This window comes from Ammospiza nelsoni, chromosome 14, assembly GCF_027579445.1.
Source record: "Ammospiza nelsoni isolate bAmmNel1 chromosome 14, bAmmNel1.pri, whole genome shotgun sequence".
Classification (NCBI taxonomy): domain Eukaryota; kingdom Metazoa; phylum Chordata; class Aves; order Passeriformes; family Passerellidae; genus Ammospiza; species Ammospiza nelsoni.
Genome location: NC_080646.1, coordinates 5,551,495 through 5,576,007, shown reverse-complemented (window position 1 = coordinate 5,576,007; position 24,513 = coordinate 5,551,495). Strand labels below are relative to the sequence as shown.

At 40.0% G+C, this 24,513-nt stretch overlaps 1 protein-coding gene across 1 annotated transcript in view; it reads left to right on the top strand.

Moving 5' to 3' along the window:
* MCTP2 (multiple C2 and transmembrane domain containing 2) overlaps nt 1-24,513 on the top strand; it is a 117,827-nt gene that overhangs the window by 70,771 nt on the left and 22,543 nt on the right. Inside the window, exons 17-19 of the mRNA XM_059482272.1 lie at nt 465-539; nt 1,317-1,436; nt 24,377-24,499. Coding sequence (XP_059338255.1) covers nt 465-539; nt 1,317-1,436; nt 24,377-24,499 — 318 coding nt within the window. The remainder of the gene's footprint in view (nt 1-464; nt 540-1,316; nt 1,437-24,376; nt 24,500-24,513) is intronic.

Sequence of the window (24,513 nt, the reverse complement as noted above, 5' to 3'; positions counted from 1 at the left end):
GTCTTTTACTGAGTTTAACTCCTATTTATTAAGGGCATCGTGGGCTGTGCCACATCTCTCCTCCTGCTCAAGTGAGTCCAGCTTTGCCCAATTTAACCTGTCTGCATTTTCCTCAGCATGGAATCATGGAGTGGTTTGGTTTCCAAGGGACCCTAAAGCTTATCTCATTCAGCCCACCCTGCCATGGGTAGGGGCACCTTCCCCTACACAGATTAGTCTGAATCCTGTCCACCTGAATGTTTCCAGGGATGAGGCATCCAACATCTCTGGCCAGCCTGTGCCATTGCCTCACCATCCTCATTGTAGCAAATATGTACTAAAAGTAGCTGCTATGTCACACAGAGTCTGGAAATATTGAGAGATGCTGAAATTCCTGATCTTTCTGAGCAGTGCTGGTGCTATGAAAATTAAATAATCCCTTTAAAACTACATGGTCTTATTTTTATTAATTGTTTTTTTTCTAGATAAAAGCAAGTATTAGAACATTCAAGCCCCGAGAAAAGCGCTTTACTGAGGAGAACCGCAAATTTTCTAAAAAGGTGAAAATTGGGTCTGGGCTAAGCTTTTGCATCTGTAAGGTTTGAATTGCTGTAGCACAATTGCAAGAACAAAACCTATTTATGCATAAAATGCCAAACACATGTAAATTCAGTGTATTTCTGTATATATTAAAAGGTTTGTTTGTGTTAACATGAAATTGCTTTCTGATCTGGCTTGCATCAGTAGTTCTGCTTTGTGCTTCAGAGTGAGGAAAATGATAGCTGTGGATTTTGCACACTTCGCAGCACTTAAAGCTCAATGAGAGCCTTATTCCCTTCTTTGTGAAGAAAGGCTAAATTCCTTGTGTAGAGAATCCATAGGATTTAAGAACAATAGCCATTTTTCTTTTTTAAATTGAGAGGCCTTACAATAAGTCTAAAAATCCCTATTTATTTCTATGGACTAGTCCAAAACATGTAAAATAGAGCAGCAGACTACATTCTCTCTGTCCCTTTCCCTGAGACATTGATGTATTTTAAGAATTGAATGACGATAAAGGTAGGTTTGTATAACTGTTTTATTTAGTTTTGGCAGCAGTTTGTGCCTTTTTTTCCCCTTTTTTTTATAAGAGATGAGGAAAATCTGGAAGGTTTGGGTGTAATCAGAAAGCAGACAGGAGCTGGCGAATGTGTTTGAAATAGAGGCTTTATTTGTAATATGTGCCCTGGCATGCGTTTGTAGACTAAATTATCCCTTTTTCTAAAGCAATAGTAGGATATTAGTGTGTTTGATTAAACTCCTCTTCTCCTCCCCTCCTCCCACTCAATATTTATCAGATCTTATCAAGAAATGTTGATCGCGTGAAAAAAATCACCATGGCAATATGGAATACAATACAATTCCTTTGGAGCTGCTTTCTCTGGGAGTCCACGGTGAAGAGCCTGATAGCATTTGTGGTAAGTGGATTTCTTCTTTTATTGCATGGGGCTGAGTGATGTAGGATCTGGAGTGTTCTGTGCCTTCCTCCCCATCAGTGTTCCCGCGTCTTCCTCCCCACTAGCGCATAGCCCTTTCTCGTTGGCTGTTGTTGCTGTTTTGTGGCTGCAGGGCAGCTTGGGCCACACTGGGCCTGGTGGGGATGGGAATGAGACCTTCAGGAGCTGCTTTTCCTGGCTGGGAGCAGAGATATTCACCTTCTGCACTGAGCTCTGGGGATGTCCATGTCTGTGGTGGGTGATGCCGCCGTGCACAGGCTGTAACTGTGTGGCCACTCTGGAATTTTGAATTATTTTAATTTGAAACATGGCAGCTGTGGGGTAGGAAAGGCAGGAGGTGGTGGCCAAAAAGATGGTGTAGGGAGATGCTTTTGATCTCAGTGGTACAGTGAGCTCTGATGGGTTTTGTGCCTTCCATCTTCCATTGCAGTGAGGCATTACTTCACAGCAGGTTATCAATTCCTGCTCTGCCTGTGTTGGCATTGCCTGTTGCAAATTTATTCTCCTGACTGTAATAATACATTGTTTAAAAGAAAAGAAAAGGAGAAGGCTGGTCAGTGTGTTCTACTGCACTCTGTAAACCAAAAGCCAACTTCTCCACCTGCCTATCCCGCTTTTCATCTCTCTTCTTTTTCCTCTTGGTAGTAAACACCCCATTTGCAGTTTTCTCATAATCCACTCAAGCACAAAAAGATTTTGCCTGCGCTTTATTCTGTGGTGTGACATTTTCTTCATGCTTGAAATGTTTGGCATGCCATTAAAGGTTGCAAAAATCGTTTTGTGGTGGTCCAGCATGCAGAAAGTAAGTTTTTGAGTTTATTGTTTATTAAGCAATACAACATCCACATCGCTAAGATTTTCTCCTGCGTTTACTGTCTGTGAATTGTAACATACTTAAAGGATTTTTTAAGGAAAACACATCAGTGTATTTGCCACAGATGGGTAAAGTAGACTGGTCCTGATTGAAAGAACCTTCAAAACAAGGGCAGAGGAACTGTCTTCACTCTGTAGGTCAGAGGGATGGCTCACACAGATGAGTGGGTAGGATGAAGAGGGTCTTTTCTCTCTAATTTTTTGTCTTCCTGTTTCTTGAAATTGATTCAGAAGATATTATATATATTATATATAGTTAAGGCTGGAGAGCAGAGTGGTTGGTACCACTGAAATAAAAGTGGCTGTGCAAAGGAGTTCTGTGATTGTGTCCAAGGCGATCAGGTGGTTGTTCATGCTGGGGCTGGAATGAGAGGATAAAATCCTAGTGTCCATGTCCTGCCATCACTGTAAGCAGAATTCTAAGCACATACTTAAAAGGATTGCTCTTTTTCACCAAAGTGCTTGTGAAGTTACAGCTGTCAAGTTCAGTTTTCCAGACCTAGGAAAAGTTTGGAAGGGGTGGAGAGGTGGGAAAATGGTTGCACAGAAAAAGGAATTTATTTCCAGTCAAAAAGAGTTATAAGCAGGTTACAAGTTACAGGTTGTTAGCATCTTTACTGGATACCATAATACTCCTGGTTTCCTGAAAGGAAGTGGGTAATGGGAAAGGAATAAAAATACTCAACTCTAAGAATAATTACCACAGGCTTCTTCTACAACCCAAAATTTAAGTCTATCTGATTTTTCTCACATGGAGATAATTCAGCTCTGGCACTAAAAATGAAATGCTAATTATATAACTCTCTCTCTCTCTCTCTCTCTCACTATTTCCAGCGCGAGTGTTCATAGTATTGAAAATACGCACACAACACAGTAGGTGCAGCATCCCTCCCTGCCCAGTCTGTGTGGAAAATCCACTCCTCATGTGGATAAAAGATGAGGTGAGGAGGATGCACAAAGCTTCTCTACCCATTTTTCAGCTGAGTTCATGAAACCCTTTATTGGTAGCTTCGATGCCAGTTAGGCCCTCAAACTAGAAAATGTGGTTTTTAAAAATTATTTTGCCTTACAGATGATGTCTCTCAGGCCCCAGGCAATTACCATTTTGATCCGGTATTTCCCTTGGTTTCCCTCTACAGGTAACCCATGCCCCTTCTTCCAAGGGGGAATGAAGTGAGGGAGGAGGAGGAGGAGGAAGACAAGCAGGCAGTGTAATCATGAGAGCCTTGTTTTCCTCAGCAATCAGACAAAACCCGCTGCCAGACAGATAAAATATTTGTGAGGTTGTCAGAGGACAGCAATAGCCAAGGACATGGAATCTTTCACCTTCCTGTTTCAGTCTTCCCTCCCCATTAGTGCCACAGCTCGTGTGTGTGACAAGGACATCAGCAGCTTTTGGGGGTGTAAGAGAAAAAGAGGGACAGGTGAAGAGGGAGGAAACAGAGGACAGCACAGGCAGGACACGAGTGAATGAGAAAAATGCTCTCACTCTGTTGCCTCATTTATAAGATTCATCATCCCAGGCTAAATTTCTTTATTAGGGTGTAATGGTGAGGGGAGACAGTCCAAGAACATGTGAGTAGATGAATTTTTTTGTGCTATAAAAATGTAATCACATTTTTCATCAGCGTTCTGTGCTTTTAATCTGATGATTTTTCATCTGAGTTAATTGTATAGGCACAGAGGACACTGGGATGTGCTGAAGCACATGTAAAATCAGATTTTTTTCAAGCTTAAAGGTTTAGGAAAGAGGGTTAAAAGGGAGGTGAGATGAAGAGCAAATTTTCACTTTTGGTGATGTTTGCCCTGTGCATAAAGGGTTTGGTGGAAATGGTGTTACACAACCAGAGAAAACATCCTGGGTCAGAGGAAGGGGTCACACATTGAATTTCTGGGTTCTTTATAGTTTGCCTCTCTTCACTGGTCTGGTGTTAAAAATGGCCAGACATGGTTGTGTCTGCCTGGGAATATCAGGAATATTCCCCCATGTGAAAAATGTAGAGTTGACAGTGTTCATATACCAAGAGATAACCATTAATTACTTAGTGTATTCTTCTCCATTAGTTCAGGGTTTGGGGGGAATTTGTAGATTTTAAGACCAAAAAGACCTTCAAACATCCCTTTCTGTTTAATCCTGATATAGTTATCTCTGTATTCAACACAATACATTTTGATTGAAACATATGTCACAAAAAGGTCTTTATTTTGAAGTGAAGGACACATAGTGCAGTACATCCCTGTATGGTCCTTCCCATGTGCCTGGCAGACTCCATATCATACCTTGGACATTTTTCTACCAGTTTGCACTCTCAGTGTTGTAATTTTAGCCTGGTCCTCTTCACTCCTTCCTCACCACACTTTTCTCCATTGAGACATCACTTCCACACAGCATTACTAGTGTCCAAAATCTGGATTTGTGTCCTGTGGTGTGCTTGGGGGAATGTCTGCTCACAACTCAGCTTTTGTGTCTGATTATAACCTGTTTGTTTTCCCCACTCATGCATACAAAAACTTGTCTTCTTACCTTCCTGTTGTGCATTTAAGCCAAATTTTTGAACCTTCCTTCTGTATGCAAACACTCCCTGCCTGCTCTGCTCCCCCTTTGCTGGTTGTGGAAGTGAAGTCTGTAATAACCAAATCATTCTTACTGTATTATATGTATCTTTAAAATATTTAAAAGTTAATTTTAGTCACAATGCTTTTCATGAGGAATTATGCATCATTGCACATTGTGCTTGTGATTTCATACAACATAATTACACCTTCTATTGACACTTTTCTCTGCATTAATGGTAATTATGCCATTTAATGAAATTACAGTAATTGCATTAAAAAAATATAAGCTGGTGCAAATTAAAAGGATATATTGACTGGAATTTTTACTATCATATATATATATATTTTTAAAGTTTGCATGATAGTTGCAAGAGACGTTGACAGGATCAGGCAAACGATGGGAAAGCAGCCACCAGAGCACCTCTGGTGTGGCTGGCAGTGCTGCTCTGGATTCCTTCAGGGTCCCTGCACACTCAGCCATGCCAGAATCCTTCATTTGCACTGGCAGCATTTCCCACTCCATCAAGTTCAGGATTCTTGCTGATCCAGGCTGCTGCCAGGGTGGGGACAGGTGGGAGTGATGCTTCCAGCTCAGCAGGGGCCAGCCGGACAAGGGAGGCAGCAGGCACAGGCAGTGTTTGTTTATTTTGCAGTGACACTGCACTGTGTCCACTAATTATTTTATGATGGTTTGGTACTGGGAGGAGCGTGTGGTGATGCAGCATAATGTGTTGGAAATGTGGGGCTTCTGGTCAAGCTCCCTGCAGCTATTTAATGGTGGGCAGCTGGGAAAAAGGACAGGCATGGGGTCATTTTGGAGCGCTTTGGGCTTCCCAGAAAGCTGGCTCATGCAAGAGTAAGGGAGCACAACCCAAATGTGAACTTTTGTGCTCCTTGCTGCAGAGGTGGGATTTTGTCACTGCTCTCCATTGAGATCTCCAAAGCTCTTTAAACCTAGAGGGAGCTTGGGGATGCCTGGTTTTGGGCATTGTCCCTTTGGGCTGGGGGTGCTTGGAAGGTTTAGGAGCCCCAGGGCTGGCTGGGTGAGGCTGCAGGGGTGTGCATTGCTCTGCCAGATTGCTTCAGGTCTGGGGCAGTGACAGAGAGAGAGAGGACAGAGCCTGTGAACTTGTGGGCATCCCTGCTGAGTGTGTGATGGAGCACTCTGCCACTTCAGCTCCTGATACAGCAGCTGGATCTGAGCCCAGCTAAACTCATCTCAGAGAGAAGATACCAATCATCTTATTAGACATGAGCAATTTTTGATCCCTGTTGAGCTGGGCTATATTTATAGTGATGAACTGCAGGCAAAAGGCCATTGGCTTGTTGACAGTGTCCTCTGAAATTGCTAATTGCTTATCAGTAAGAGGGAAATGTTCTTCATCCCCTCAGGAAAGATATTTGCTAACTCAAAATCTGAGCCTTCTGGAGTTTACTTGGGGTAAATCTCTCATTTTGTATGTGGACAAGTGTCTCCTGCATGTTATGGTTTGGCTTTCCCAAGCAAAGCACAAAATGTTCCAGCCCTGTTTGTGCTGAGCATAATTCAACCCTGGAGATGACAACAATATACGGGTAAAACATCCAATTTAACTCCTGCATTGTTTTGCAACACAGTGATTTATTTTATTGTATTTTTTCCTTGATGGGAGGGGAGTTATAGATCAATAAGAGGAAACTCTTGGGATGAAAGTTTCACAGGGAACATGAGAAATCTGTGGAGAAGGGAGACCAGTAGCAGCTATGGAATAATATAGAGACTGGAGTCACCAAACCTCTCTTGCACCTCTGGCCAACCAAGCAGAGGAGGGAGGTTTAATTTAACTGAGTATTTACCAGTAGGTGGTAATAACTCATTCTTTTATAGGGTGGGGAAGCAAAATGTGCTCTCACATGAGCTCCCCTAAAATATTTCTGATTTTCCCTGTGGATTGTCTGCTAATTTTGAACAAGCAGTTCCCTGATACAAAACACAAACCACCCTGCCTTAACTACATGTGTAACTGATGAGAAGGGTATAGTCATTTTTAGTTTTTTTTCTCCCCCCCCCCTTTTTTTTTTCATCCTCACAGCTGAAGATGAAATATAAATCATTGTTCCCAAACTATTCGGGAACAGCATTAAAGTAATGGTAGATTAAAATGTCTCCACATTAAAAAGCTAAATAAAATGAATAGATGTAATCCTAAAGAGAGAAGAATGAGTATTCTTCAAACACTGAATAGGGAACTTGGAAGAAGAAAAAACTTAAAAAAGAAGGAAAAAAGTATTAATGCAAAAGAGATGGTCTTTACATCCGTTTTACTGTAGAGCTTTTGCTGAGGGCTGTTCTCAGCCCATTTGCAGCTTGTGTTTTGCTGCAGTTTTAAAGAAGCAGTCGGCAAAGGATGGAAGGCAGTTTCTATTTAAATAGGGGAGCTGTAAAATATCCTTGCTACAGAAATTCGTTCATGTTCAGGCTAGAGCCGGTGCTGGAGGAGGAATTTCACCTAGTAAGTAATTCTTCAGAGCCCCCAACATTTCTTCCCCTTTTCCCCTGTGCAAATCCCAGGCAAAGGCGCATCTTTAATACCGTTGTCTCGAACTCTGGTGTGAAAAGGGTGGAGTGGAGAGGTGTGTTTTTATTTCAGGCTGTTATATCCCAATAGAATATTTTCCTAATGAAGGAGGAAACGTTTGCATCCTGCTTGCCCCTGGCTGCTCGTGGCAGTGCCTGTGCAAAGGCAGCAGGGCTGGAGCAAAGCTGTCAGGAGTACGGTGGTACCTGACACAAGTGGCTGCTCGGATGGGAAACAGGCTCCTCCAGACAATTAAACGGGATGGTTTCACCCTTTCCCCCTGCAGTTTTTACATTTCCACTATTGTTCTTCCGTGGTTGAAGGGGGAAATACGATTTAAGTTCGAGATCCCAGACTTTGCTCTGCTGCAGCAGTTAAAATTCCTGGAATAGCAACAGTGATATTGACGATGCTGAGAGACACACAGCAAAGTAAACACATGTTATTTCCAGCTCTTTCAAAAATGCAAGAACAAACAAGGACAAAGTTAATAGGGAAATAACCACTTTGAGCCTTGACAACACAATAAACAAGATTTAAAAAGCAGAGTTTGAAGCTTTAGACTCAGGGTGAGATGGAGCTGAGTGCAGACCAGTACAAATATCCCTTTTAACTTTGAAAAAAATGGATGGCCTTATGTTTCCAGCTCAGAAGTTTTGGGAATTTGCTTCTTACCAGTGAAATATTCCTAAATAAAAATAAAAAGCAAAACTATGTTTTGCATCTGAGGAGTCACTTCTTCTGTGTGTTCTTAACAAGGCATTTACCCTGTATAGGAATTCCCTTAATTTTGGGGTTGGGGATCTTCCTCTTAAATTATGCTGTGCTGATATTTTTGAGGCTTTCTGTGCCATGTACTCAAAACTTGAATGCATCACATCGAAATGATTCCCTCAGCCCTGGTAATGAGAGAGACCAAAATCACTGCCTCTCCCTCTTTAATTGCATTTTGTTGGGTTTAATTGATGATAAAGCCTTTTAATACCTTGGCTGTGTGTGTTCAACTCTGTGGTCCAAGTATTTGGGTAAAAGAACAGTCCTGATGTATGATAAGCCTCTCTGCAGCTGGTCAGCAGAAATGTGTATGCAGGCATCCAGTCGAGAATTAAGGCAGGGAGAAAGAAATTCAGCTTTGTTATAGTGTGTGGATTTATCCCTGGAAGGTGTTGGTGCTAAGATACCTGAATAGATACGTGTGTCTGTCAGTCTCCCAAACCAGATTGGAAATGTAGTTTTCATCTCTTTGGCCATTTAATGACAGCCCACAAAGCCAAGGTCAAATGTGGGAACATTTTATCTAATTAAAAAAAGAAAAGGCAAATTAAAAAGGGCTCTTTCTAGCAAAAACCTGAACTAAAGGCATCCACAAATCCTTCCTCCCTTTGTGCTCAAGTTGCAACCTGTTGGAGAACTCTGCTCAGTGCTTGCATTTCCAGCTAATTTGATATCGCCTTTTTTTTTTTTTTTTCCTTTTTCTTTTTTTTTTTTTTTTTTTTTTTTTTGTGGTTGAAGCTTTGTCATTTGTTTCGAAGCTGTCATTTTTATTAGTCTCCCTGGCTGATCTTTTTGGGCTCTCGTCAGGTGGTGTGTGTTCTCCATTGTCTGCCTGGTCTTGGCAAGCTGTAGGTCCTTTTATTGCCATATGACGTGGGCGTGCTTGCAGCAGTAGCCTGTAATTATACCCACCACAGGTGACAGTTACAAGAGAGCTTTGGTAATAATTTTAGCTGCCTGATCTGATGTTTATGAAGAGCAAACCCTCTTTGTGGTCTGGCTGGAGTTTGCTATATTGTGTTGTACTTTCACCGTTTGATTTATGAAACCCTTTTAATTTTTGTTTTTTATTTTTCCTTCATATATAACGCCTTGTGTCTTTTAAAGTCCTGAAGTTTTGCAAAAGATTGTTGTTGATCTTATGCTATTTTGTACTTTTCATATTTATTTTTGCATGCCTTGTATTTATTTTGCTTTGCTCAGCACAGCAAAATAATACTCTTGCCTGTTGCTGGGTTTATTTGTATATTTAACACTGCTGAACTCCTGTGTCTAACACTCCTGCCTCACTAGCAGATATTCTGTGTTCTCCCAACTGTGAGAGTAATCACACATTAGCATTTAATTTTTTTTTTTTTTTTTTTACCTTGACTATTATTTAACTGTTTTAGAAAAAGTGAAACTCTCTCTCCAGCAAGGCAGCACTGGTTCCTTTACTCCCAACAAAATTGCAAAAATTTGGATTGTGTCAAAGATGAATTTAGCTCATGATTTTTATAGTTATCTTACAAACCTCCATTCTGACTTCAGGAATTTGCCAGAAAAAAATTTGAACAAGGCTGACATGCCCACTACCTGAAAGCTGCTTTTCTCTTGGGCTGTATTTATTTTGCAGTCTTAAATGAAACTCTCTTCAGTGAAGCTAAAATTCTCTCTTTAGAGAAACTTCAGATGCCCATTAAAACTCATGGGCATCTTCTGAATTTTTGATTCTTATCACAGGATTCTGACTTGTAATTCTTCTGAACTGAGTGGCAGCTTGAAAACCAAGAGAAATTTATCTGCAATAATTTGCTACCTTATCTGATCCTAAAGGGATGATTTTCCATGTCAGGATTCTGTAATTTTCATTTTCCCAATTTGCCTGGTGCTTTTTCTGAAAGTTCACTTTATTCATAGACTAGAAATTGCATAAACAAAGATGAAATTAGTATTCTGAGTTGAATGAATGTTGCATCTGCGTGAGACTCATTAAACAGGAGTGTGAGACAGAAGCTACTTACCCACCACTATTGGAAATACCAGAATTTGAGAAGCTTATTTGTAAAATTCCCAAAGTTGGCATGGATTTAGACTCTGCAAGCTTTATGGGAAAAACATAAGGCTCAGCCCAAACAAACAAACAAAAAAGGCAGGAAACCCATGGCATGTAGGACGAAAAAGGTATATATAAGGAAGTGAAAATTCCATTAAAATTAAAAATTCTTATACTTAGTGTGCTCTTTTCTTCCCCCCATAGCCACAGGTGTATTGATTTTCTTTCAGTCAGCATCTGCTTGGGTTTGTTTCATTATTCACATTACTTTGACCTGACACCTCTTAGAAAGTACTTTAAAGCAGTCAGTTTTACAGGAAAATTGTAGACATTGACTATTATTGCCCATGTCATTGGTTCATTGGTGGAACACCTCTTTCAGTGTTTTTTTTTTTTTTTTATATTTCTTTTAGTTTTAAAAATGTAGATTTTTTTTTTTTTTATTAAACACAAATGTAAGCTTAGAGCAACACTGCTTTCCCCTGAAGCATAGAGGAAGTTTTTAATTCTTCCAAAATGAAGGAATAAGTAGAGACACATCTTTAGGTGGATTAAATCACTGTAACTCCATTAGCTTCAGCAAACCTGTATTATTTAACTGCAGTTTAAAAAATCTACATCCTCGTTTTGGGCAAAGATCCTGTGTGAATAGAACGATCATGTTTTCTGAGGGGAGGAAAAGCCTGTAGATGGCGATGGACCCTCAGGAATGAGCCAGCTCTGGCATTCAGGCTTTTGTCAGATTTTTCTGGCAGGTTTTCTTTCTCTTGCTTGAACTATTTTATTTTTAATTTAATTCACCCTTTCTCTCAGTGCTAATGTAACACTAGTTGCAGAAATCGTGACAACTGGAAGAAATTTCCTATTTGAAGGTAATGCAACATTTGGTTTTATGATGGAGATAGATACACCTTGAGGGATTTCTCTTAAGGCGTTTGCTTGTTGGGCTTTTTTTTCTTTTTTTCTTTTTTTCTTTTAAATAAGAAAGAGTTGGATCCTTTACAAGTTCTGAAATAAAAAGAGATTAGTAGAGAAGCTGCAGAGCAAATACACTTTTTTAAAAAGCTTGTTCTCATTTAGCTTTACTTTTCTTTATTAGCAACTACGATGTGCTTTAACTTAGAGGTAATTCTTAAGTAACCAGAAAGTTCTTGGGTTGTTTGAGGATAGCAGTAATAGTAAAAATACCTTAAATGTAAGGGTATGTCCCTTACATTTCTCTTTTTTTTAATATTCAGTTGAAAATAAATGTGGAGCAGTGGGATGACTGCAAAATCCCAGAAATCTGATTTAAAAAAAAAAAATCTTTACTATTAATTATTTATAAATCTGACTGCTTCCACAGTAAAGGTTTGCACTGCTACCAATAACATCAATAGAGTTTTGATCTCTTCCCCCACAACTTCATGAAAATTAAATCTCTTATTCTTAATTGTGGCATTCACGCTGTAGTCAAGCTTAGCTGGTTGCTTTTGGTGTTTTTTCCTTTTTAAAGGTAGTACTGTGATTTTGAGAAGCGTTAATAAGTATGTAGAACATGTAGTGTTTTGTACCAGTCTAATATGCTGATTTATTTTACCTTTAGCATTACCTGTGTAAAGTCAGCATGTTTACTGAGAGATGAGTGCCAAAGGTGAGCAAAAGTCTTCACTAAAACAGCCTTTAACTACTTTGCTAGCTCAGGTTCAGAACTTTCTACTTTTGTTTTGGGAGAAGTCGCTGTCTTCTGTACTTCCCTTCAGCTTTCATCTTTTAATGGAAGAGGAGAGCAGCACATCTCTGTATCAAAGCCAATTGTCAGCTTTCATTAGATGCATTCTATTGTTTGTTCAGATTAGAAATAACTGCATTACACTTTGACTTTGAAGGCTTGCTTGTTTTTAAATATACTGGGTATATGTGACCTTTTTGTCATTTGTGATGCACTTGGCTTGGCAAATTTGAGATACCCATTTCAACAGCAGCCAAACCTTTTTGTAATGCAGGCACTCCACAAAAAGGCACTTTTTGTAGGTCTGCAAAAGTAAAATAAAACCCTGCTGCTAATGAAAAGCATTAATAGCCTCGTCTAAATATTTTTGAGCCATAAGGGTACCTCAAAAGCATTGCATAGGGGGGAGAGCCCCCAGTGCTTAGGGAGAGTGCAACACCCATTTTTTAGCAGTGGGTAGGAATCCAGTGAGCTGCTTTTATCCTCCCATTATGTATTGGCCATAGGAGATGTGGCTTCTGTCAGAACACGATGGCAAAGACAGCCTAATTCCATTAAAAATTTTGCACTAAGCAAATTTTCTTAAAATGTTTAGAATATTAAATGGGAAATGCATAATTGATACAGAGATATTAGCTTCTTTATTTTTTCTTAACTGAACATGCCCATCAGGAATGAGATGATGACTTGTTCCAGCAGTTAAGAAAACTTCCCCAGATACTTCCATGTACACATTTGGGAAAATTATTTGCAATGATATATTTCAATTTCCTTAATAAACTAGACCTGTCTTCCTAATTCCCTTTCCCTTAAGTCCCTCTGCAGGGGTTAAGAAATGAAGTATTTTGAAAATATTATCAGATAACTGTTTCTATGAATAAAAAACTAATCTAAGCTTTTTTTTTTTTTTTTTTTCCAAAAAATAGATTTATATTCCAAAGCTGGGAAATAAACAGTGGCAGTAGAAAGGAAATATGAGATTAATAAAAATGAAGACATTTTGCAGAGCTACTCTGGATGGTTTTAATCTTGTTTTGTTTCTTTTTCTTTTTTTTTTTTTTTTTTTTTTCTCCTTCTTCTGGGAAGCGGTAGTACTGCAGCAGCACGCCTTGCAATGAAAGCAATCCCTGCTTTCTTTTTTGAAAGTTGTGTGAATACTGGCAGAGCCAGTGGTCCTTTAGTGCCCAGTGAATCCTGTCTCACACAGGGATACCTACAGTAAGACACAGAGAAGGGGATGAGATCAAATGCTCTGGTTAAAAAGCCTTGGGGAAGCATTATGTGTCTGAGGCCTGATCTATTGTCTGGGAGGTCGGAGAGTGTTAATGCACTCTGCAAAGATTAAACTCCCTCTCTAATTGCTGCAACACTTCCTTAAAGGATTTAAACAGTCGGGCAAGGTGATGCTCCTTGTCAATTTTTGCCTTCTGACAGCTGTTGAAGTTTATCTGTCTTTCCATGGAGACCACTAGATCATGCAAAGCCAGCAGTGGCAAAAGCACAGATCCCAAATTAGGACTGAGAGCAATGAATGCTGCTATTTACGACTATTTCAGTATTTAAATACTCTAAGTCCTGAGACTAGGGTTGCTCTTACATTGCCATGCCACTTACTTTTGGTTATAGGAGTTCCTGAAGTGCCAGAAAAAGTTTAAGTGCTGAATTTGATGAAAAGTCGCCCTTTTAATTGGGAAGTGCTCACATTATGGTCTCCACCCCTTATTGCTGGCCTGGTGTTTCCCCAGCTACTGTGAGGCATTCTGCTATTTACTCCCAAAATTTTCCTCCCCCTCACTAAGTCTGATTAGCATTTGGGTTCTCTTGGTCCATGAAGCCTGAAACAAAAATGCACTCAGAAAGCTGGTAAAGCTCAAGGCAGGAAAGTTTTTCTGCTTCTGAACTAGAATGTCCACACTGACAAGTGCCTGTCAGTGTGGTAAAAAAACAGTGTCACTAATTTTTTAAGTGGATCAGAACCACTTAAAAGAACCAGTTTATTATTTGGCAGTCCAGATATTTAAAATTAGTTTTCATTTGCAAAAGATGCTGCTTTTGCTTGGAAAGTACTTTAGGGGAAGGGATGGCCAAAAAAATTTACCTATTTACCAAAAAGGTAAATATTACTGAGAAAGGAGAAGCACAGCTCCACCCCAGGAGAACTTGGGAGATTTAACATTTCTGCAACAAGGCTGTGGTATCCTCACGTTCACAGTAGGGCAACATTACTGTAACAGGAGTGGAATTTGACCCATCTTTTTCCAAATGCCCGTTCCTGTTTCACAGACAGATGTGAGTGTGTCCTGTTTCACTGCATCTCACACAATGTGACAGGTCCTGCTGACCAGAGATCCATCCTGTAGTTATTTTTTCTGGTGGATCAGAAGCTTTTCAATTTGATAGTGTCTGTGTTTTTGCTAGTCTTGCAGCATCTAAATGTGTTGGTGTATCAAATCCATTTCACACATAAATGTATAAATATGACCTATATAAATATACATATATTCAATGCCTCTTTTCTAGACTCTGAGCAGATGAGTAATACAGCTGTTCAAAGGAGAAAAAAGATTTTTTCTTTCTTTCTTTTTTTTTTTTTTTTTAAAGCCCTCTTGGCTCTGAATCGGAAATTGAGGAGCAGAATTCATCAAGTGTATTCTGATCGTTCTCAGATGGGTAGTTCCTCCTTCCCTTCCTGCATAGCATGTTCCTTTGCACTGTTGCTATATTACATGAAATGTTTCATCTGTATATAAAAATTAAAAATTCAAACAAAAATCTGGCCCACATGAAGAACAGGCCCTTTGGGCATATGGTTCATTATGCATATTCGTTTAATTACTAAAACACTTGGGATGTCTCTACTGCCCTTGCTTTCAACTTGTAAAGTTGGATCTGTTCTGCAGCACAGAATATGTTGAACAGGCATGTGTCATAAAGGACTTCAGTTTTCTCCTACTTCAAACTCTATATAATGTTCTTGGCTGAATCGTTAGAATTTACTGATTATTAGTTCAATCCACTGCATCAAAACAGCATTTCGGGATCTCTTTTCTCTTAACACCTTCTCTAACCCCAAAAAAGCAAGTTTTACAGTGGTTCAGAGTTGTGTTTAGTGTTGAAGTAATGTGAGACTCAGGATTTAGATTTCAGGCACATTCCCTCAAAGCACCTAAAGCTGCATGTTGAAGCTGTATAACTTTTATTAGCTAGGAAGGGATTGCTGTGATAGTGTGACTTTAATTGATTTTCAGGGCAAACAGGTGGTGATGGTTTAGGCATCCCCCAGTCTCCTGCCATTCCTAATTTGGAGTTGCACATGTAATAGCTTTATTAAAATAAACAATCTCCTGGCTTTAGCTTTACCTGAACAGCTGCCTGAAATTGCGGGAGTCTTGCAATTTTTTGAATTTTAGTTTTTTAAAGATTATTCTGTGTTTTGGAAAGCAAGATGCTACAGGTCTGCTGGTGGAAAATCTCTGTTACATAGTCATGCTGTCAATATACAGGGGGTGTTTTTGTGTGTCACTGCTGTTAGCTTACAATGGTAACATATCCAGGGTATAATTACAGTGAGCCTCAGTCAGCTCCATGCATTTGTTCTGTAACGCAGCAATTTTGTCACACTGCAGATTATGAACCTGCTGGAATTGTTTAAGTGTTGTGTAATCACACTGTTCCTGGTGTCCTGGGTGTGTGTCAGGTGTGGGGAGGGCTGGGGTTATGAACTGCATTTCTCCTCTTCACTGTGGGAAATCTATCCCAGGCAGATAAAGAGATTTTCTGGGCTCTGGCATGGGGATGTGCTGGGGAATCCCAGGTACAGTTTAAGGACAGAGGATAAATAATCTGGAATTCTTTGCCTTTAAAGATATAATCTCACTGCTTTATATGTGCTTTAGAGGTGCTTTTAGATTTCTGGGTTTGTGGTCTTGGTTTACTGGTTTGGGATTTTTAAAAATTATTGTTTTGTTCCTTTGCTCTGTTTCAGTCTGGAAATGGTTTTTTTTTTAGGACTGGAGGTTTTTGAATAGAGAGTACCAGGGAGTTTTGCACCAATTGTGCTACAATCATCTATTCCTCATTTGTCTGGGTTTACTGCCAGGTTCTACAAACCTGGTTTTTGATTTTTTCTTTTTCCCCCTGTGCCATAGCTGTAGATGCCAGGGAAGTAACCTTATGTGTGATTCTCGCTGAACACAGTCTAATTTAACATGTTTGCTTTATTAGAGAGCCCTTTTTCCTTTACCCATTCTAATTTACATTATGAACGTGAAGGAGGAGTCATTAAAGTACTTTAAACATGATCATTTAAGACTCCCATTTGTTACCAATTGGAACCCAGTTGAGAGCCCAAATTTAAGAGCACTTCCACCACCACTCCTTCCACTGTGAGCAATTACGTCACCATCTGTCTCTTGTTGCTAATGTTTCTCAAAATGTTTACAAATATATCTCCAAATAAGTGGACATTTATCAGCTCAGCTAATGATTATTTTTTTTTCATGACCCTTTTAAGGTGTTCACCTTATCCAGAATAAATAAAATTTGCCTACGTCTTTGCCTTCTTTTAAATAGCACGAATATTTTATTTCTGGTGCCTTTTGGAAGAATTATTTACTATAAGATCAGGCTTTTAACTTGCATAGTGCCTGTCTTCCCTGCAAATAGATTGTAACTTTGTGTATGAGAATAATTCCAGAGCTGTGATCCTACTGATAATCAAATGAAAACATGAGAATTAAAAATGACCATTTAAGTTATCTATGATATAAAGCAACAGATTGTTTTTTTCCCCCTTACATGTTTGCATGTCACCCCCTCTTTATTTTGGGATCTTCTCCAGTCACCTTAGTCTGTGATAGTAACCTCTTTAGAAATAGCATGCAGATTTATTCCCCTGGCTTATCCCCAGAGGATTACCCCAAAACATAGAAAACTGTTGTAATATTTTTTTTTCTTTCCTTTTTTTTTTTTTCCTGATTTTAAGCTTTACTGCTTGAGGGTCTTAACTGTATTTTACTTGGCACAGGAAATGTAAAATACGTTAGATAAAAGCATGAGGGAAAAATTAGACCAGTCAGCATGTTGGCAAACAGCTATTTCTTCAGTGTCTGCCGCCTAAAAGGATTTGAAATCTTTTACTCTAAAACTGTTGTACATACATAAATATAGAACCCAAAACCCCTGTTGGATCTGATTTTGGTTTAAACTCTTATAGGGATTAGGGATAAAGTAGGAACCACAAGAAAATTGGACAGGGCACCCACTAGACTAGTGGGTATTGGATTTGAGGGTTAAATGCATGTATTTTAGAGGACAGAGGTGACACCCCCAGGCCTGCACCCCTTCATGTTGGAATTATCATCCACACTGACCAATGTGCCAGGTATTTGTCAAATAGCTGGAATGCAATATAGAAATCTTAGATTACACACAGACTTTACAAGTGATAAATTCAGTGAAATAAATTTAGACTGAGTGCCTCTTCCCTGACCTCCTCATTACAGAAATATACCCATGGATCTTGGTTCCACTTTTCTAGGCTGGGTAACCTCATTTAATGTAACAAAAATAATCAGAATAAAAGAAAACCGTCCCTTTTTAATTAGCTTAGTTTTTGTTTTGTTGTTATCTCTTTCTGATTCCAGGCATTGTTATGAGTAGGGGATAAATCCATTGAACGTGGTAATGACAACAGTAATTCAGGCTCAGAGTGGGGACATTTTGTAAGTGTTTGCAGTCTTGAGTGTAGCATCCCAACCTTCCCTGATGGAGTTTCCGACGGCAGTGTCCCAAGAGGATGGTGGAGAACAGATTGCAATATTGTCAGCTCTTCTGATTTCTCTGCGACTTTTGCAGAACATGCTTCTTCTTAAAGCACCATTTCTTAGGAGTCCTGTGATTGCACATGAATCACAGCTTTCATTTAAAACACAAATGAGTCTCTACTTCCTACCAGCAGCAGAGAAAATGAGATCCCCCTGAAGAGTCTAAATCAGGCAATGACAAAAAAGGCCCTAACACATATTGACTTAAACAGTATGAGTTTTTTCGCATGTTTTTTGGGACTATTTTTATTGGTTTTGAATCTTTTTTTTGTTGCGAGTGGGGAACATTGGTTTTTTTTTTTTTTCTTTTGCTTCTGAATATTTTGTAAAATTGTGACCATGCTGACCAGAGTTCCCATCCATCTCCACAGGCTTTATTCTTTTACTCCTTTTTCTTGTTTAATCTTCACATGTGATGTAAATTGTCAAGTACTAGTTGAGTACTCCCCAGCAATTTGCGCCCCCTTTTTCCTCCTTGAGCTAATCCTGGGCCATTGACTCAGCAAGATGCAGTTGGGAAGAGTTGGGATGTGGATATGGCAGCAGGACATGGCTTTGTGTCATTTAGCCTACGCAGAAAACTGGGTTGGGCAACCACGGCTTGTTGTTTGTTATCCAAGGCATTACCTGAGGAAAAAAAGAACATTAGCTTCATGCATATGGTAAAACAAATTGTGCAAACATGTCCTTTATTTCTACCTCTTGGTTCTGTGCAGTCACACTTTAGGCAGACTGAGGTTTTTTGATTCTTTGGTGTGGCTTTTGGGATGTTGAAGTGGATTTTTTGTGCCTTTGTTTTTGAATTCCGGTTGTGCTCACAATTACTTCAAAGAGCTTTTTGCCTTCTGGTACACCCTCAAAAAAATTAGTAAGTTGTACGCTGGTGTGTGGAGCAATGCAGAGATGATTTGTAATGTGGCATAAATATTTAAAGGCCTCCATTCCTTCAGGTCATTTTTGATTTTGGTCATTGCCGTTCAATACAGCGCACGTTCCGCGCCGCCGTCGAGATGCTCCCCGTTCTTCTGCCAGGGACACAAAAAACAAATTGAATCTAAAGTAAATAGGTTTCTTCTGCCGGTGCTGGTTTATTTAAGTGTAATTTCTCTTCCTGCCACGTTCTCCAGCACAGCATTGCAATGAGGGAGTGACTCTGCTCAGAGCTGACCCTCCTTGAGCTCCAGTTTCGCAGCTGTGAAGTGCAGTAAGAGCACGCTGTGAGGTGAGGGAGCATCAGGTGAATGTGGGAAGGAGGGTATCAGTCACAAGGACTCTGGAATGCCTCTTTGGAAGAGGATCTTTAGTGGGAAGTACATGCTATGTGGTTTCCTCAACCTTTTTTTTGCTGTGCCTCGAGATGGGGCTGTATTAAGATAATTTCCATTCTTTTTCATAACTTCTTTTTTTTAATAATTCCATGCAAAGCCAGCCCAGGAGCACAACCCTCACTGCTGCACTCCAATCAGGCTGGGCCCTCACCAGGCACCCTGATTTTTGTCAGTGGAGGCTCAGCCCTGCTGTGTTCCTGCATCCATATCGCCCATATCTGGAAGAGATGTCTCCATATGCACAGCTATATGTGCACAAATGTACTGCTCTCTGTGAGTGTGTTCATTCTCTCCTCTGCTCTTGTGCTCTCCCTGTCTAAGGGCAGGAATAAGTATCTGTCAGAAATAATTTGTTGTCGACAGGCTTATTGCCTCCAAGGGATTCGAGCGCCCTTTTGGGGAGCCAGTATCTTATGTTATTGGCTAATATCCTGTATTTTGTTTGGAGCAGAAAGCTTAGAAACCCCCCAAAAATTGAGAATTCATCTCTGAATATTTATTCTCAAAAATTTCTTCTTTTTTATGGGCTTCATTTCTGCATTCATGGCAACTTGAAAGTCTGTAGCCCAGAAATAAGTTAAAAACACAAAATTCCTCTCCCCTGTAAATAAGGGGGAGCACGTCTTTCTGTTTCAAATCAAATTCACTGATCTGGTTTAGTGTAGCTCAGTTCAAAACCAAACTTGGACGTTCACAGCAATATCAGCCCAAGTTTTTCTCATGCCTTCACAAGTTACACAGAACGTGTTTATAAATCGCGAGGAAACTTTTGATGAAGCTGTTAGAAGTTTAGAGTTCAGTTAAATTGTGGGTTTTGAAACTTGGGGTTTCAAACAATATTTTTCACAGCTCTGCTGATGAGGCATTTCATTAGCATTGGAGCCTGCACTGACCAAGAAAATAACTTTATACCATAGATTCCTCGCATGCATTTAATCTCCTTTCACTTTTATTTCTTCCATCTGATGGAATGTATCACTCTCCTCCCATCACTCGTCTCCAAGAGTTATTCTGTCACAAAATACAGCATCCCTCACTGCACCAAAAAGGCTTACCAGGTCAAAAAGAGCCTGTTAATTTTACAGTTAGAAAAATTGTAATTATTGTGTGGAAAAATCACGCAGAAAATCCTATCTTGTGCTAGGTTTCTAAGCCTCTTAAAACTGTTCTATCCCATGACTGTGGGTTTGCTGGTGACAAATGTTTTATGGGCATATTTTAGTAGACACCCGTCTAAAATCTGGTCTTAATAGTCAGATGCTAAATTGGAACCAGAGCGGCAGAAAAACCAGATTTGAAACGTGTTTCTAAGGGTTTGTTTTTACTTTCAGTTGAGACTGCCTTCTCTCATCTTTTGTGCTGCTGTCAAAAGGGCCACTCTCATGGTTGTTCAAACTCCATGCTTCTTGACAGGAACAGTTGGACCCCTCTTCAATGATTTTCAGATGAAACAGCTCCCAAACCTCCAGAGCTTTAACTTGTAGTTATTAGGCCCTTTGAAATAGCAACACATTAATCAGCTGAAATCAAGTGGTCCTTTCTCCAAGGCTGTGATATTGCTGTTGTCTTTTAGGTAGAGCTTTAGTCTAAATATTAGTTTCAAGAGCTCTTTTTTTTCTTTCTTTTCCTCAAGATAGGTCTATCCTGTTCCTGTTTCTATTTTGATCATTGTTTTAGAATGCTGTGAATTAAAGTGCTCACTTTTATAATGGGCTTTTATACTCTCAAACTGCATTAAAGGGAGTAGTGTGGAAAACTCTATTCTACTACTTTAACTCTTAGTTTAGAAATTGGCTGCTGTGCTTTTAACTTCCCCCACGAGCAGTGTGAAGCCCGGCAGAAAAAGTAGCAATTAATGTAATGGATTTTGTCTGACAGAACTTGGTCTAGCAACAAGAAACATTGAAGAAAGGAATGGTTTGTTGAAACTGGATCATTTGAAGCAGGGCCATGGTTTGTGTCCCTGACTTCTGTGGCACTGGGAAAGTGATCTGAACCTGTTAATGGGTTCTTTTTCTAGTTTATGCATTAGGAAAAAGCAGACTGGGGATGACAAGAAATCAAGATACTCTTTCTTGCATTAGCTGTTATTTACATCAGCAGCTGAAGCATTCTTGAGTTTTAGCATGAAACTATTGATAAGAAAATAATTAAGGGAGCATAATTCAAGAACTCCCAGGCATAAAGTATCACTGAGGAGAGAGTAAAAACATGCATGATTGAGGGCCTTGTCATTTGGGGAGTGGATATCTGTGTCACAGGGCTGCTGGTGCTGTGGTCAGTGTCAGGGAGCTCCCTGAAAGTTGATAAAATAGGACATGGGCCTGCTTGGGATCTGCTTTGAAAACTCATGCTGCAGAACGATTCAAAAGGCTGTTAGAACAGCAGAAATATTTCTATTCGCTCTATAAACACACTCTGAACTTTTATTATGTACTGTATGTTCACAGCAATCATTTCCCATACCTCCGAGGCTAAATAATTTCTGAATAGCTAAATCAATTTGTCCTGTGTCTGTGTCGTGTCACAGTAATGAAAGTTCCCTGTACTGTGGCAATAGCAGCAAAGCAGCTCTTGTTAAGGAGATGTGGGAGCTCTATCAAAGCTTCACTGTCTGAGTTATAACTCAGCAGTTGATTAACCAGCCAGCATCAGAAAGGAGGAGACAGCATGCCTCAGCTACCCATTGAGCCCACAGTGAGATCTTGTAATGAAGCTTTATTTGAGGTCTGAAACTTAATAATACACAAAATGTACTGTAAGATCTAAAATCACCAAGGTCTTGGCTTCGTAGCTTGCCTGAGTGACCTGTGATTGCAAGGTTGTGTTGCACTTGCAGCCGAGCAGGGTGATGTTCACATGGGATGGTGACAGATGCACTAAAATTGGGTCAAGTCCTGCAATTGAGTGAATGAAGAGAGGTTCCTCAAGAGCTTCATTGACTCCTTGTAGGACTTTGCCTGGCTGGCTGCTGGTGGGGTCTTTTTGCTGCATCAAGGGAAGGCTGAGTTTGCTTCTACCCCAGGGAGGAGGTGCAAATGCAACCCCCTCCCCTGGGCTGAGGCAAATGTTTTGAATTAATATCTGGAAATGGGAATTTCTATGAAAGGAATTTACGTAAGGATCAGATGTATGTTTGTATGGATGTCTTTTTTTAATCTATGTGTGCCTGAGAAAGATACCTGTGGAGATGTGTATAATAACAGGTCCTTGTTCTTTAAGTAACATTTAGGGTAGGACAGAAGCTGTTATCACCTTCACTTTGTCTTAAAAGACAAGCATATATTCATCCAAGGGAGTTGGAATAGCTTCAGAGGAACTTGTTCAGGTTAGAACTTTTCATTTATGGGGGACGTTTTAGCTGGGAATATCAAAACTATTGAAGGTTTTATTAGCTAAAGTTATGCATGACTCCTATAAGACAAATCAAGTACCAATTCTTGGCCTGGATTCACGTGTTTCTGTTGCCTTGCTTACATATGAAATGTGGCTGTGTGAATCATTATCACTTCTAATTTTTTAGTATGTTGAACAACAGGATCAAAAAAGGAAAAAAAAACCCAAACCAAATCGTCTTCCACATTCCTGTGCTGCAAATCAATAGCATGGGGATATATTTCCTGGATGTCAGCCCATTTTATAAATGAATATATCTTGAAGATTGCTTTACAGGCCAACAAATGCCAAGAACAGGATGACAGTTGAATTCCTTGCATAGCAACAGCTAACATGAAATCAGGTGCACTCCAGAAAATGCAAGTGCTGTTTGGGCAAGGTTATGGATACAGGCATTGTTTCTTGGTTTATGTTTGGCCCATGGCAGGTATTAGCTGGCCATTTGTCTGATGTCAGACAAGTCTTTCTGTTTAAAAAGTTAAAAAGCTGCTGTCTTGTGGGGGTGTAAATTCTCACACTGCTGAATGCAATGGGAAGTGTTTCTGTGGTACAGTGTGGTTACACTTTCAGGTCCATAACACAAAATACATTGCCATTAATGTCCCATTCTACAACTGCCAGCATTGTCTTTTTATGTAGTATTTGGCAAGCCAAAGATGAGGCGAGGTAGAGATTTAGTTTCCTCATCACCCAAAGAGTTTTCCCCTTTGTTGTTGTTTGAGATACTTTTACTGGATCTGACTCATTTCAATTTACCTGTATTATTCTAAAAATGTGGTTGTTGTTTTTGATCAAACCAGTTTCTTTTGGGGAAAGAAAAATCAGAAAAATGTGTTTGTGCCTTGTCTTTGAAGGAGATTGCTTAAAATAGCTTCAAGTTGCTACCAGCATTAGGCAGTTCTGGAAACACTATGTCTGAGTAGAAAAGGAAATGGGATCACAACATACATTTTATGGCAGTTCTGGATTTAGTTTATTAACTTTTCATTGCCAACCCCTCCAAGTTTGCAGTCTGTTCAGGTGTTGTTGGTACTTGTAAGATAGGATTGCAGTTTGGCTTGATGCAGTTTTTTTGAAAAATCCTATGTGCTTTTTAGATCCCCATCACATTATTTGTGTGTTTTGCAGTTCCAGTTTTGGCTTCTGGTTTTGCTTCTGGTGAGTTTTGTCAGATACCAGTCCAAACAGACAGACTCATACTGGCTGTTAGGAAAAGAGACTCCAAAAAACCAGTGAAATCAGAATATGCTGTGCTGAAAAATGGCAAGAGTATGAGAACGGAGACTATGCTGACTGGATCCCTTTCCAAAACAATGAATCATGTGCAGCCTAAGGCCTTGCCTCCTGCAAGGTGACAGTCCTTTCTCTGTGCTGCTGTGCCAAGAGTATTGGTGGATTAATGGTGAGGATGCATTTGCTGATCATCCCCTGTGGAGTGACAAGGGAGCTCCTGTTGCACGAGAGGAAAATGCTCTTCCCTAGCCTGGAGAGGACCCCTGGCAGTTAGAGTTTGATGGGTGGAGCAGGTTGACCTCTCTAATCCATCTGTTGTACACCAGCACCAAGCACAAAAGGTTTTCAGGCTGGAGGGATCCCAGGAAGGAGTGGAGAAGCTTTGGGCTGACCTCGTGTTCATGGCTTCTCCTTCCCCAGGTACAGGGGAGGAGAAGCCAACAAGCAGCAGCCTAATGAGCTCACACAGAAGAGAGGGAGCAGATTTCTTTGCCAAAATAGTAATAATCTGGGTGGGGTTAGCAGAGATTCAAGGCTGAATGTGCACAGTGATGATGGCTGACAGCCTTTCTTACATGTCTCTCTGTTTCCACACTTGTCTGTGTTCTCCAGGTGTTTGTGGTCACCGTCTGGACCGTGGAGCTGTACATGGTGCCCCTGGCCTTGCTGGTGCTCTTTGCATACAACTTCTCCCTCGTCACAACAGGGAAGGTCAATAATGCCCAGGATGCCCAGGCAAGTAGAGTGAC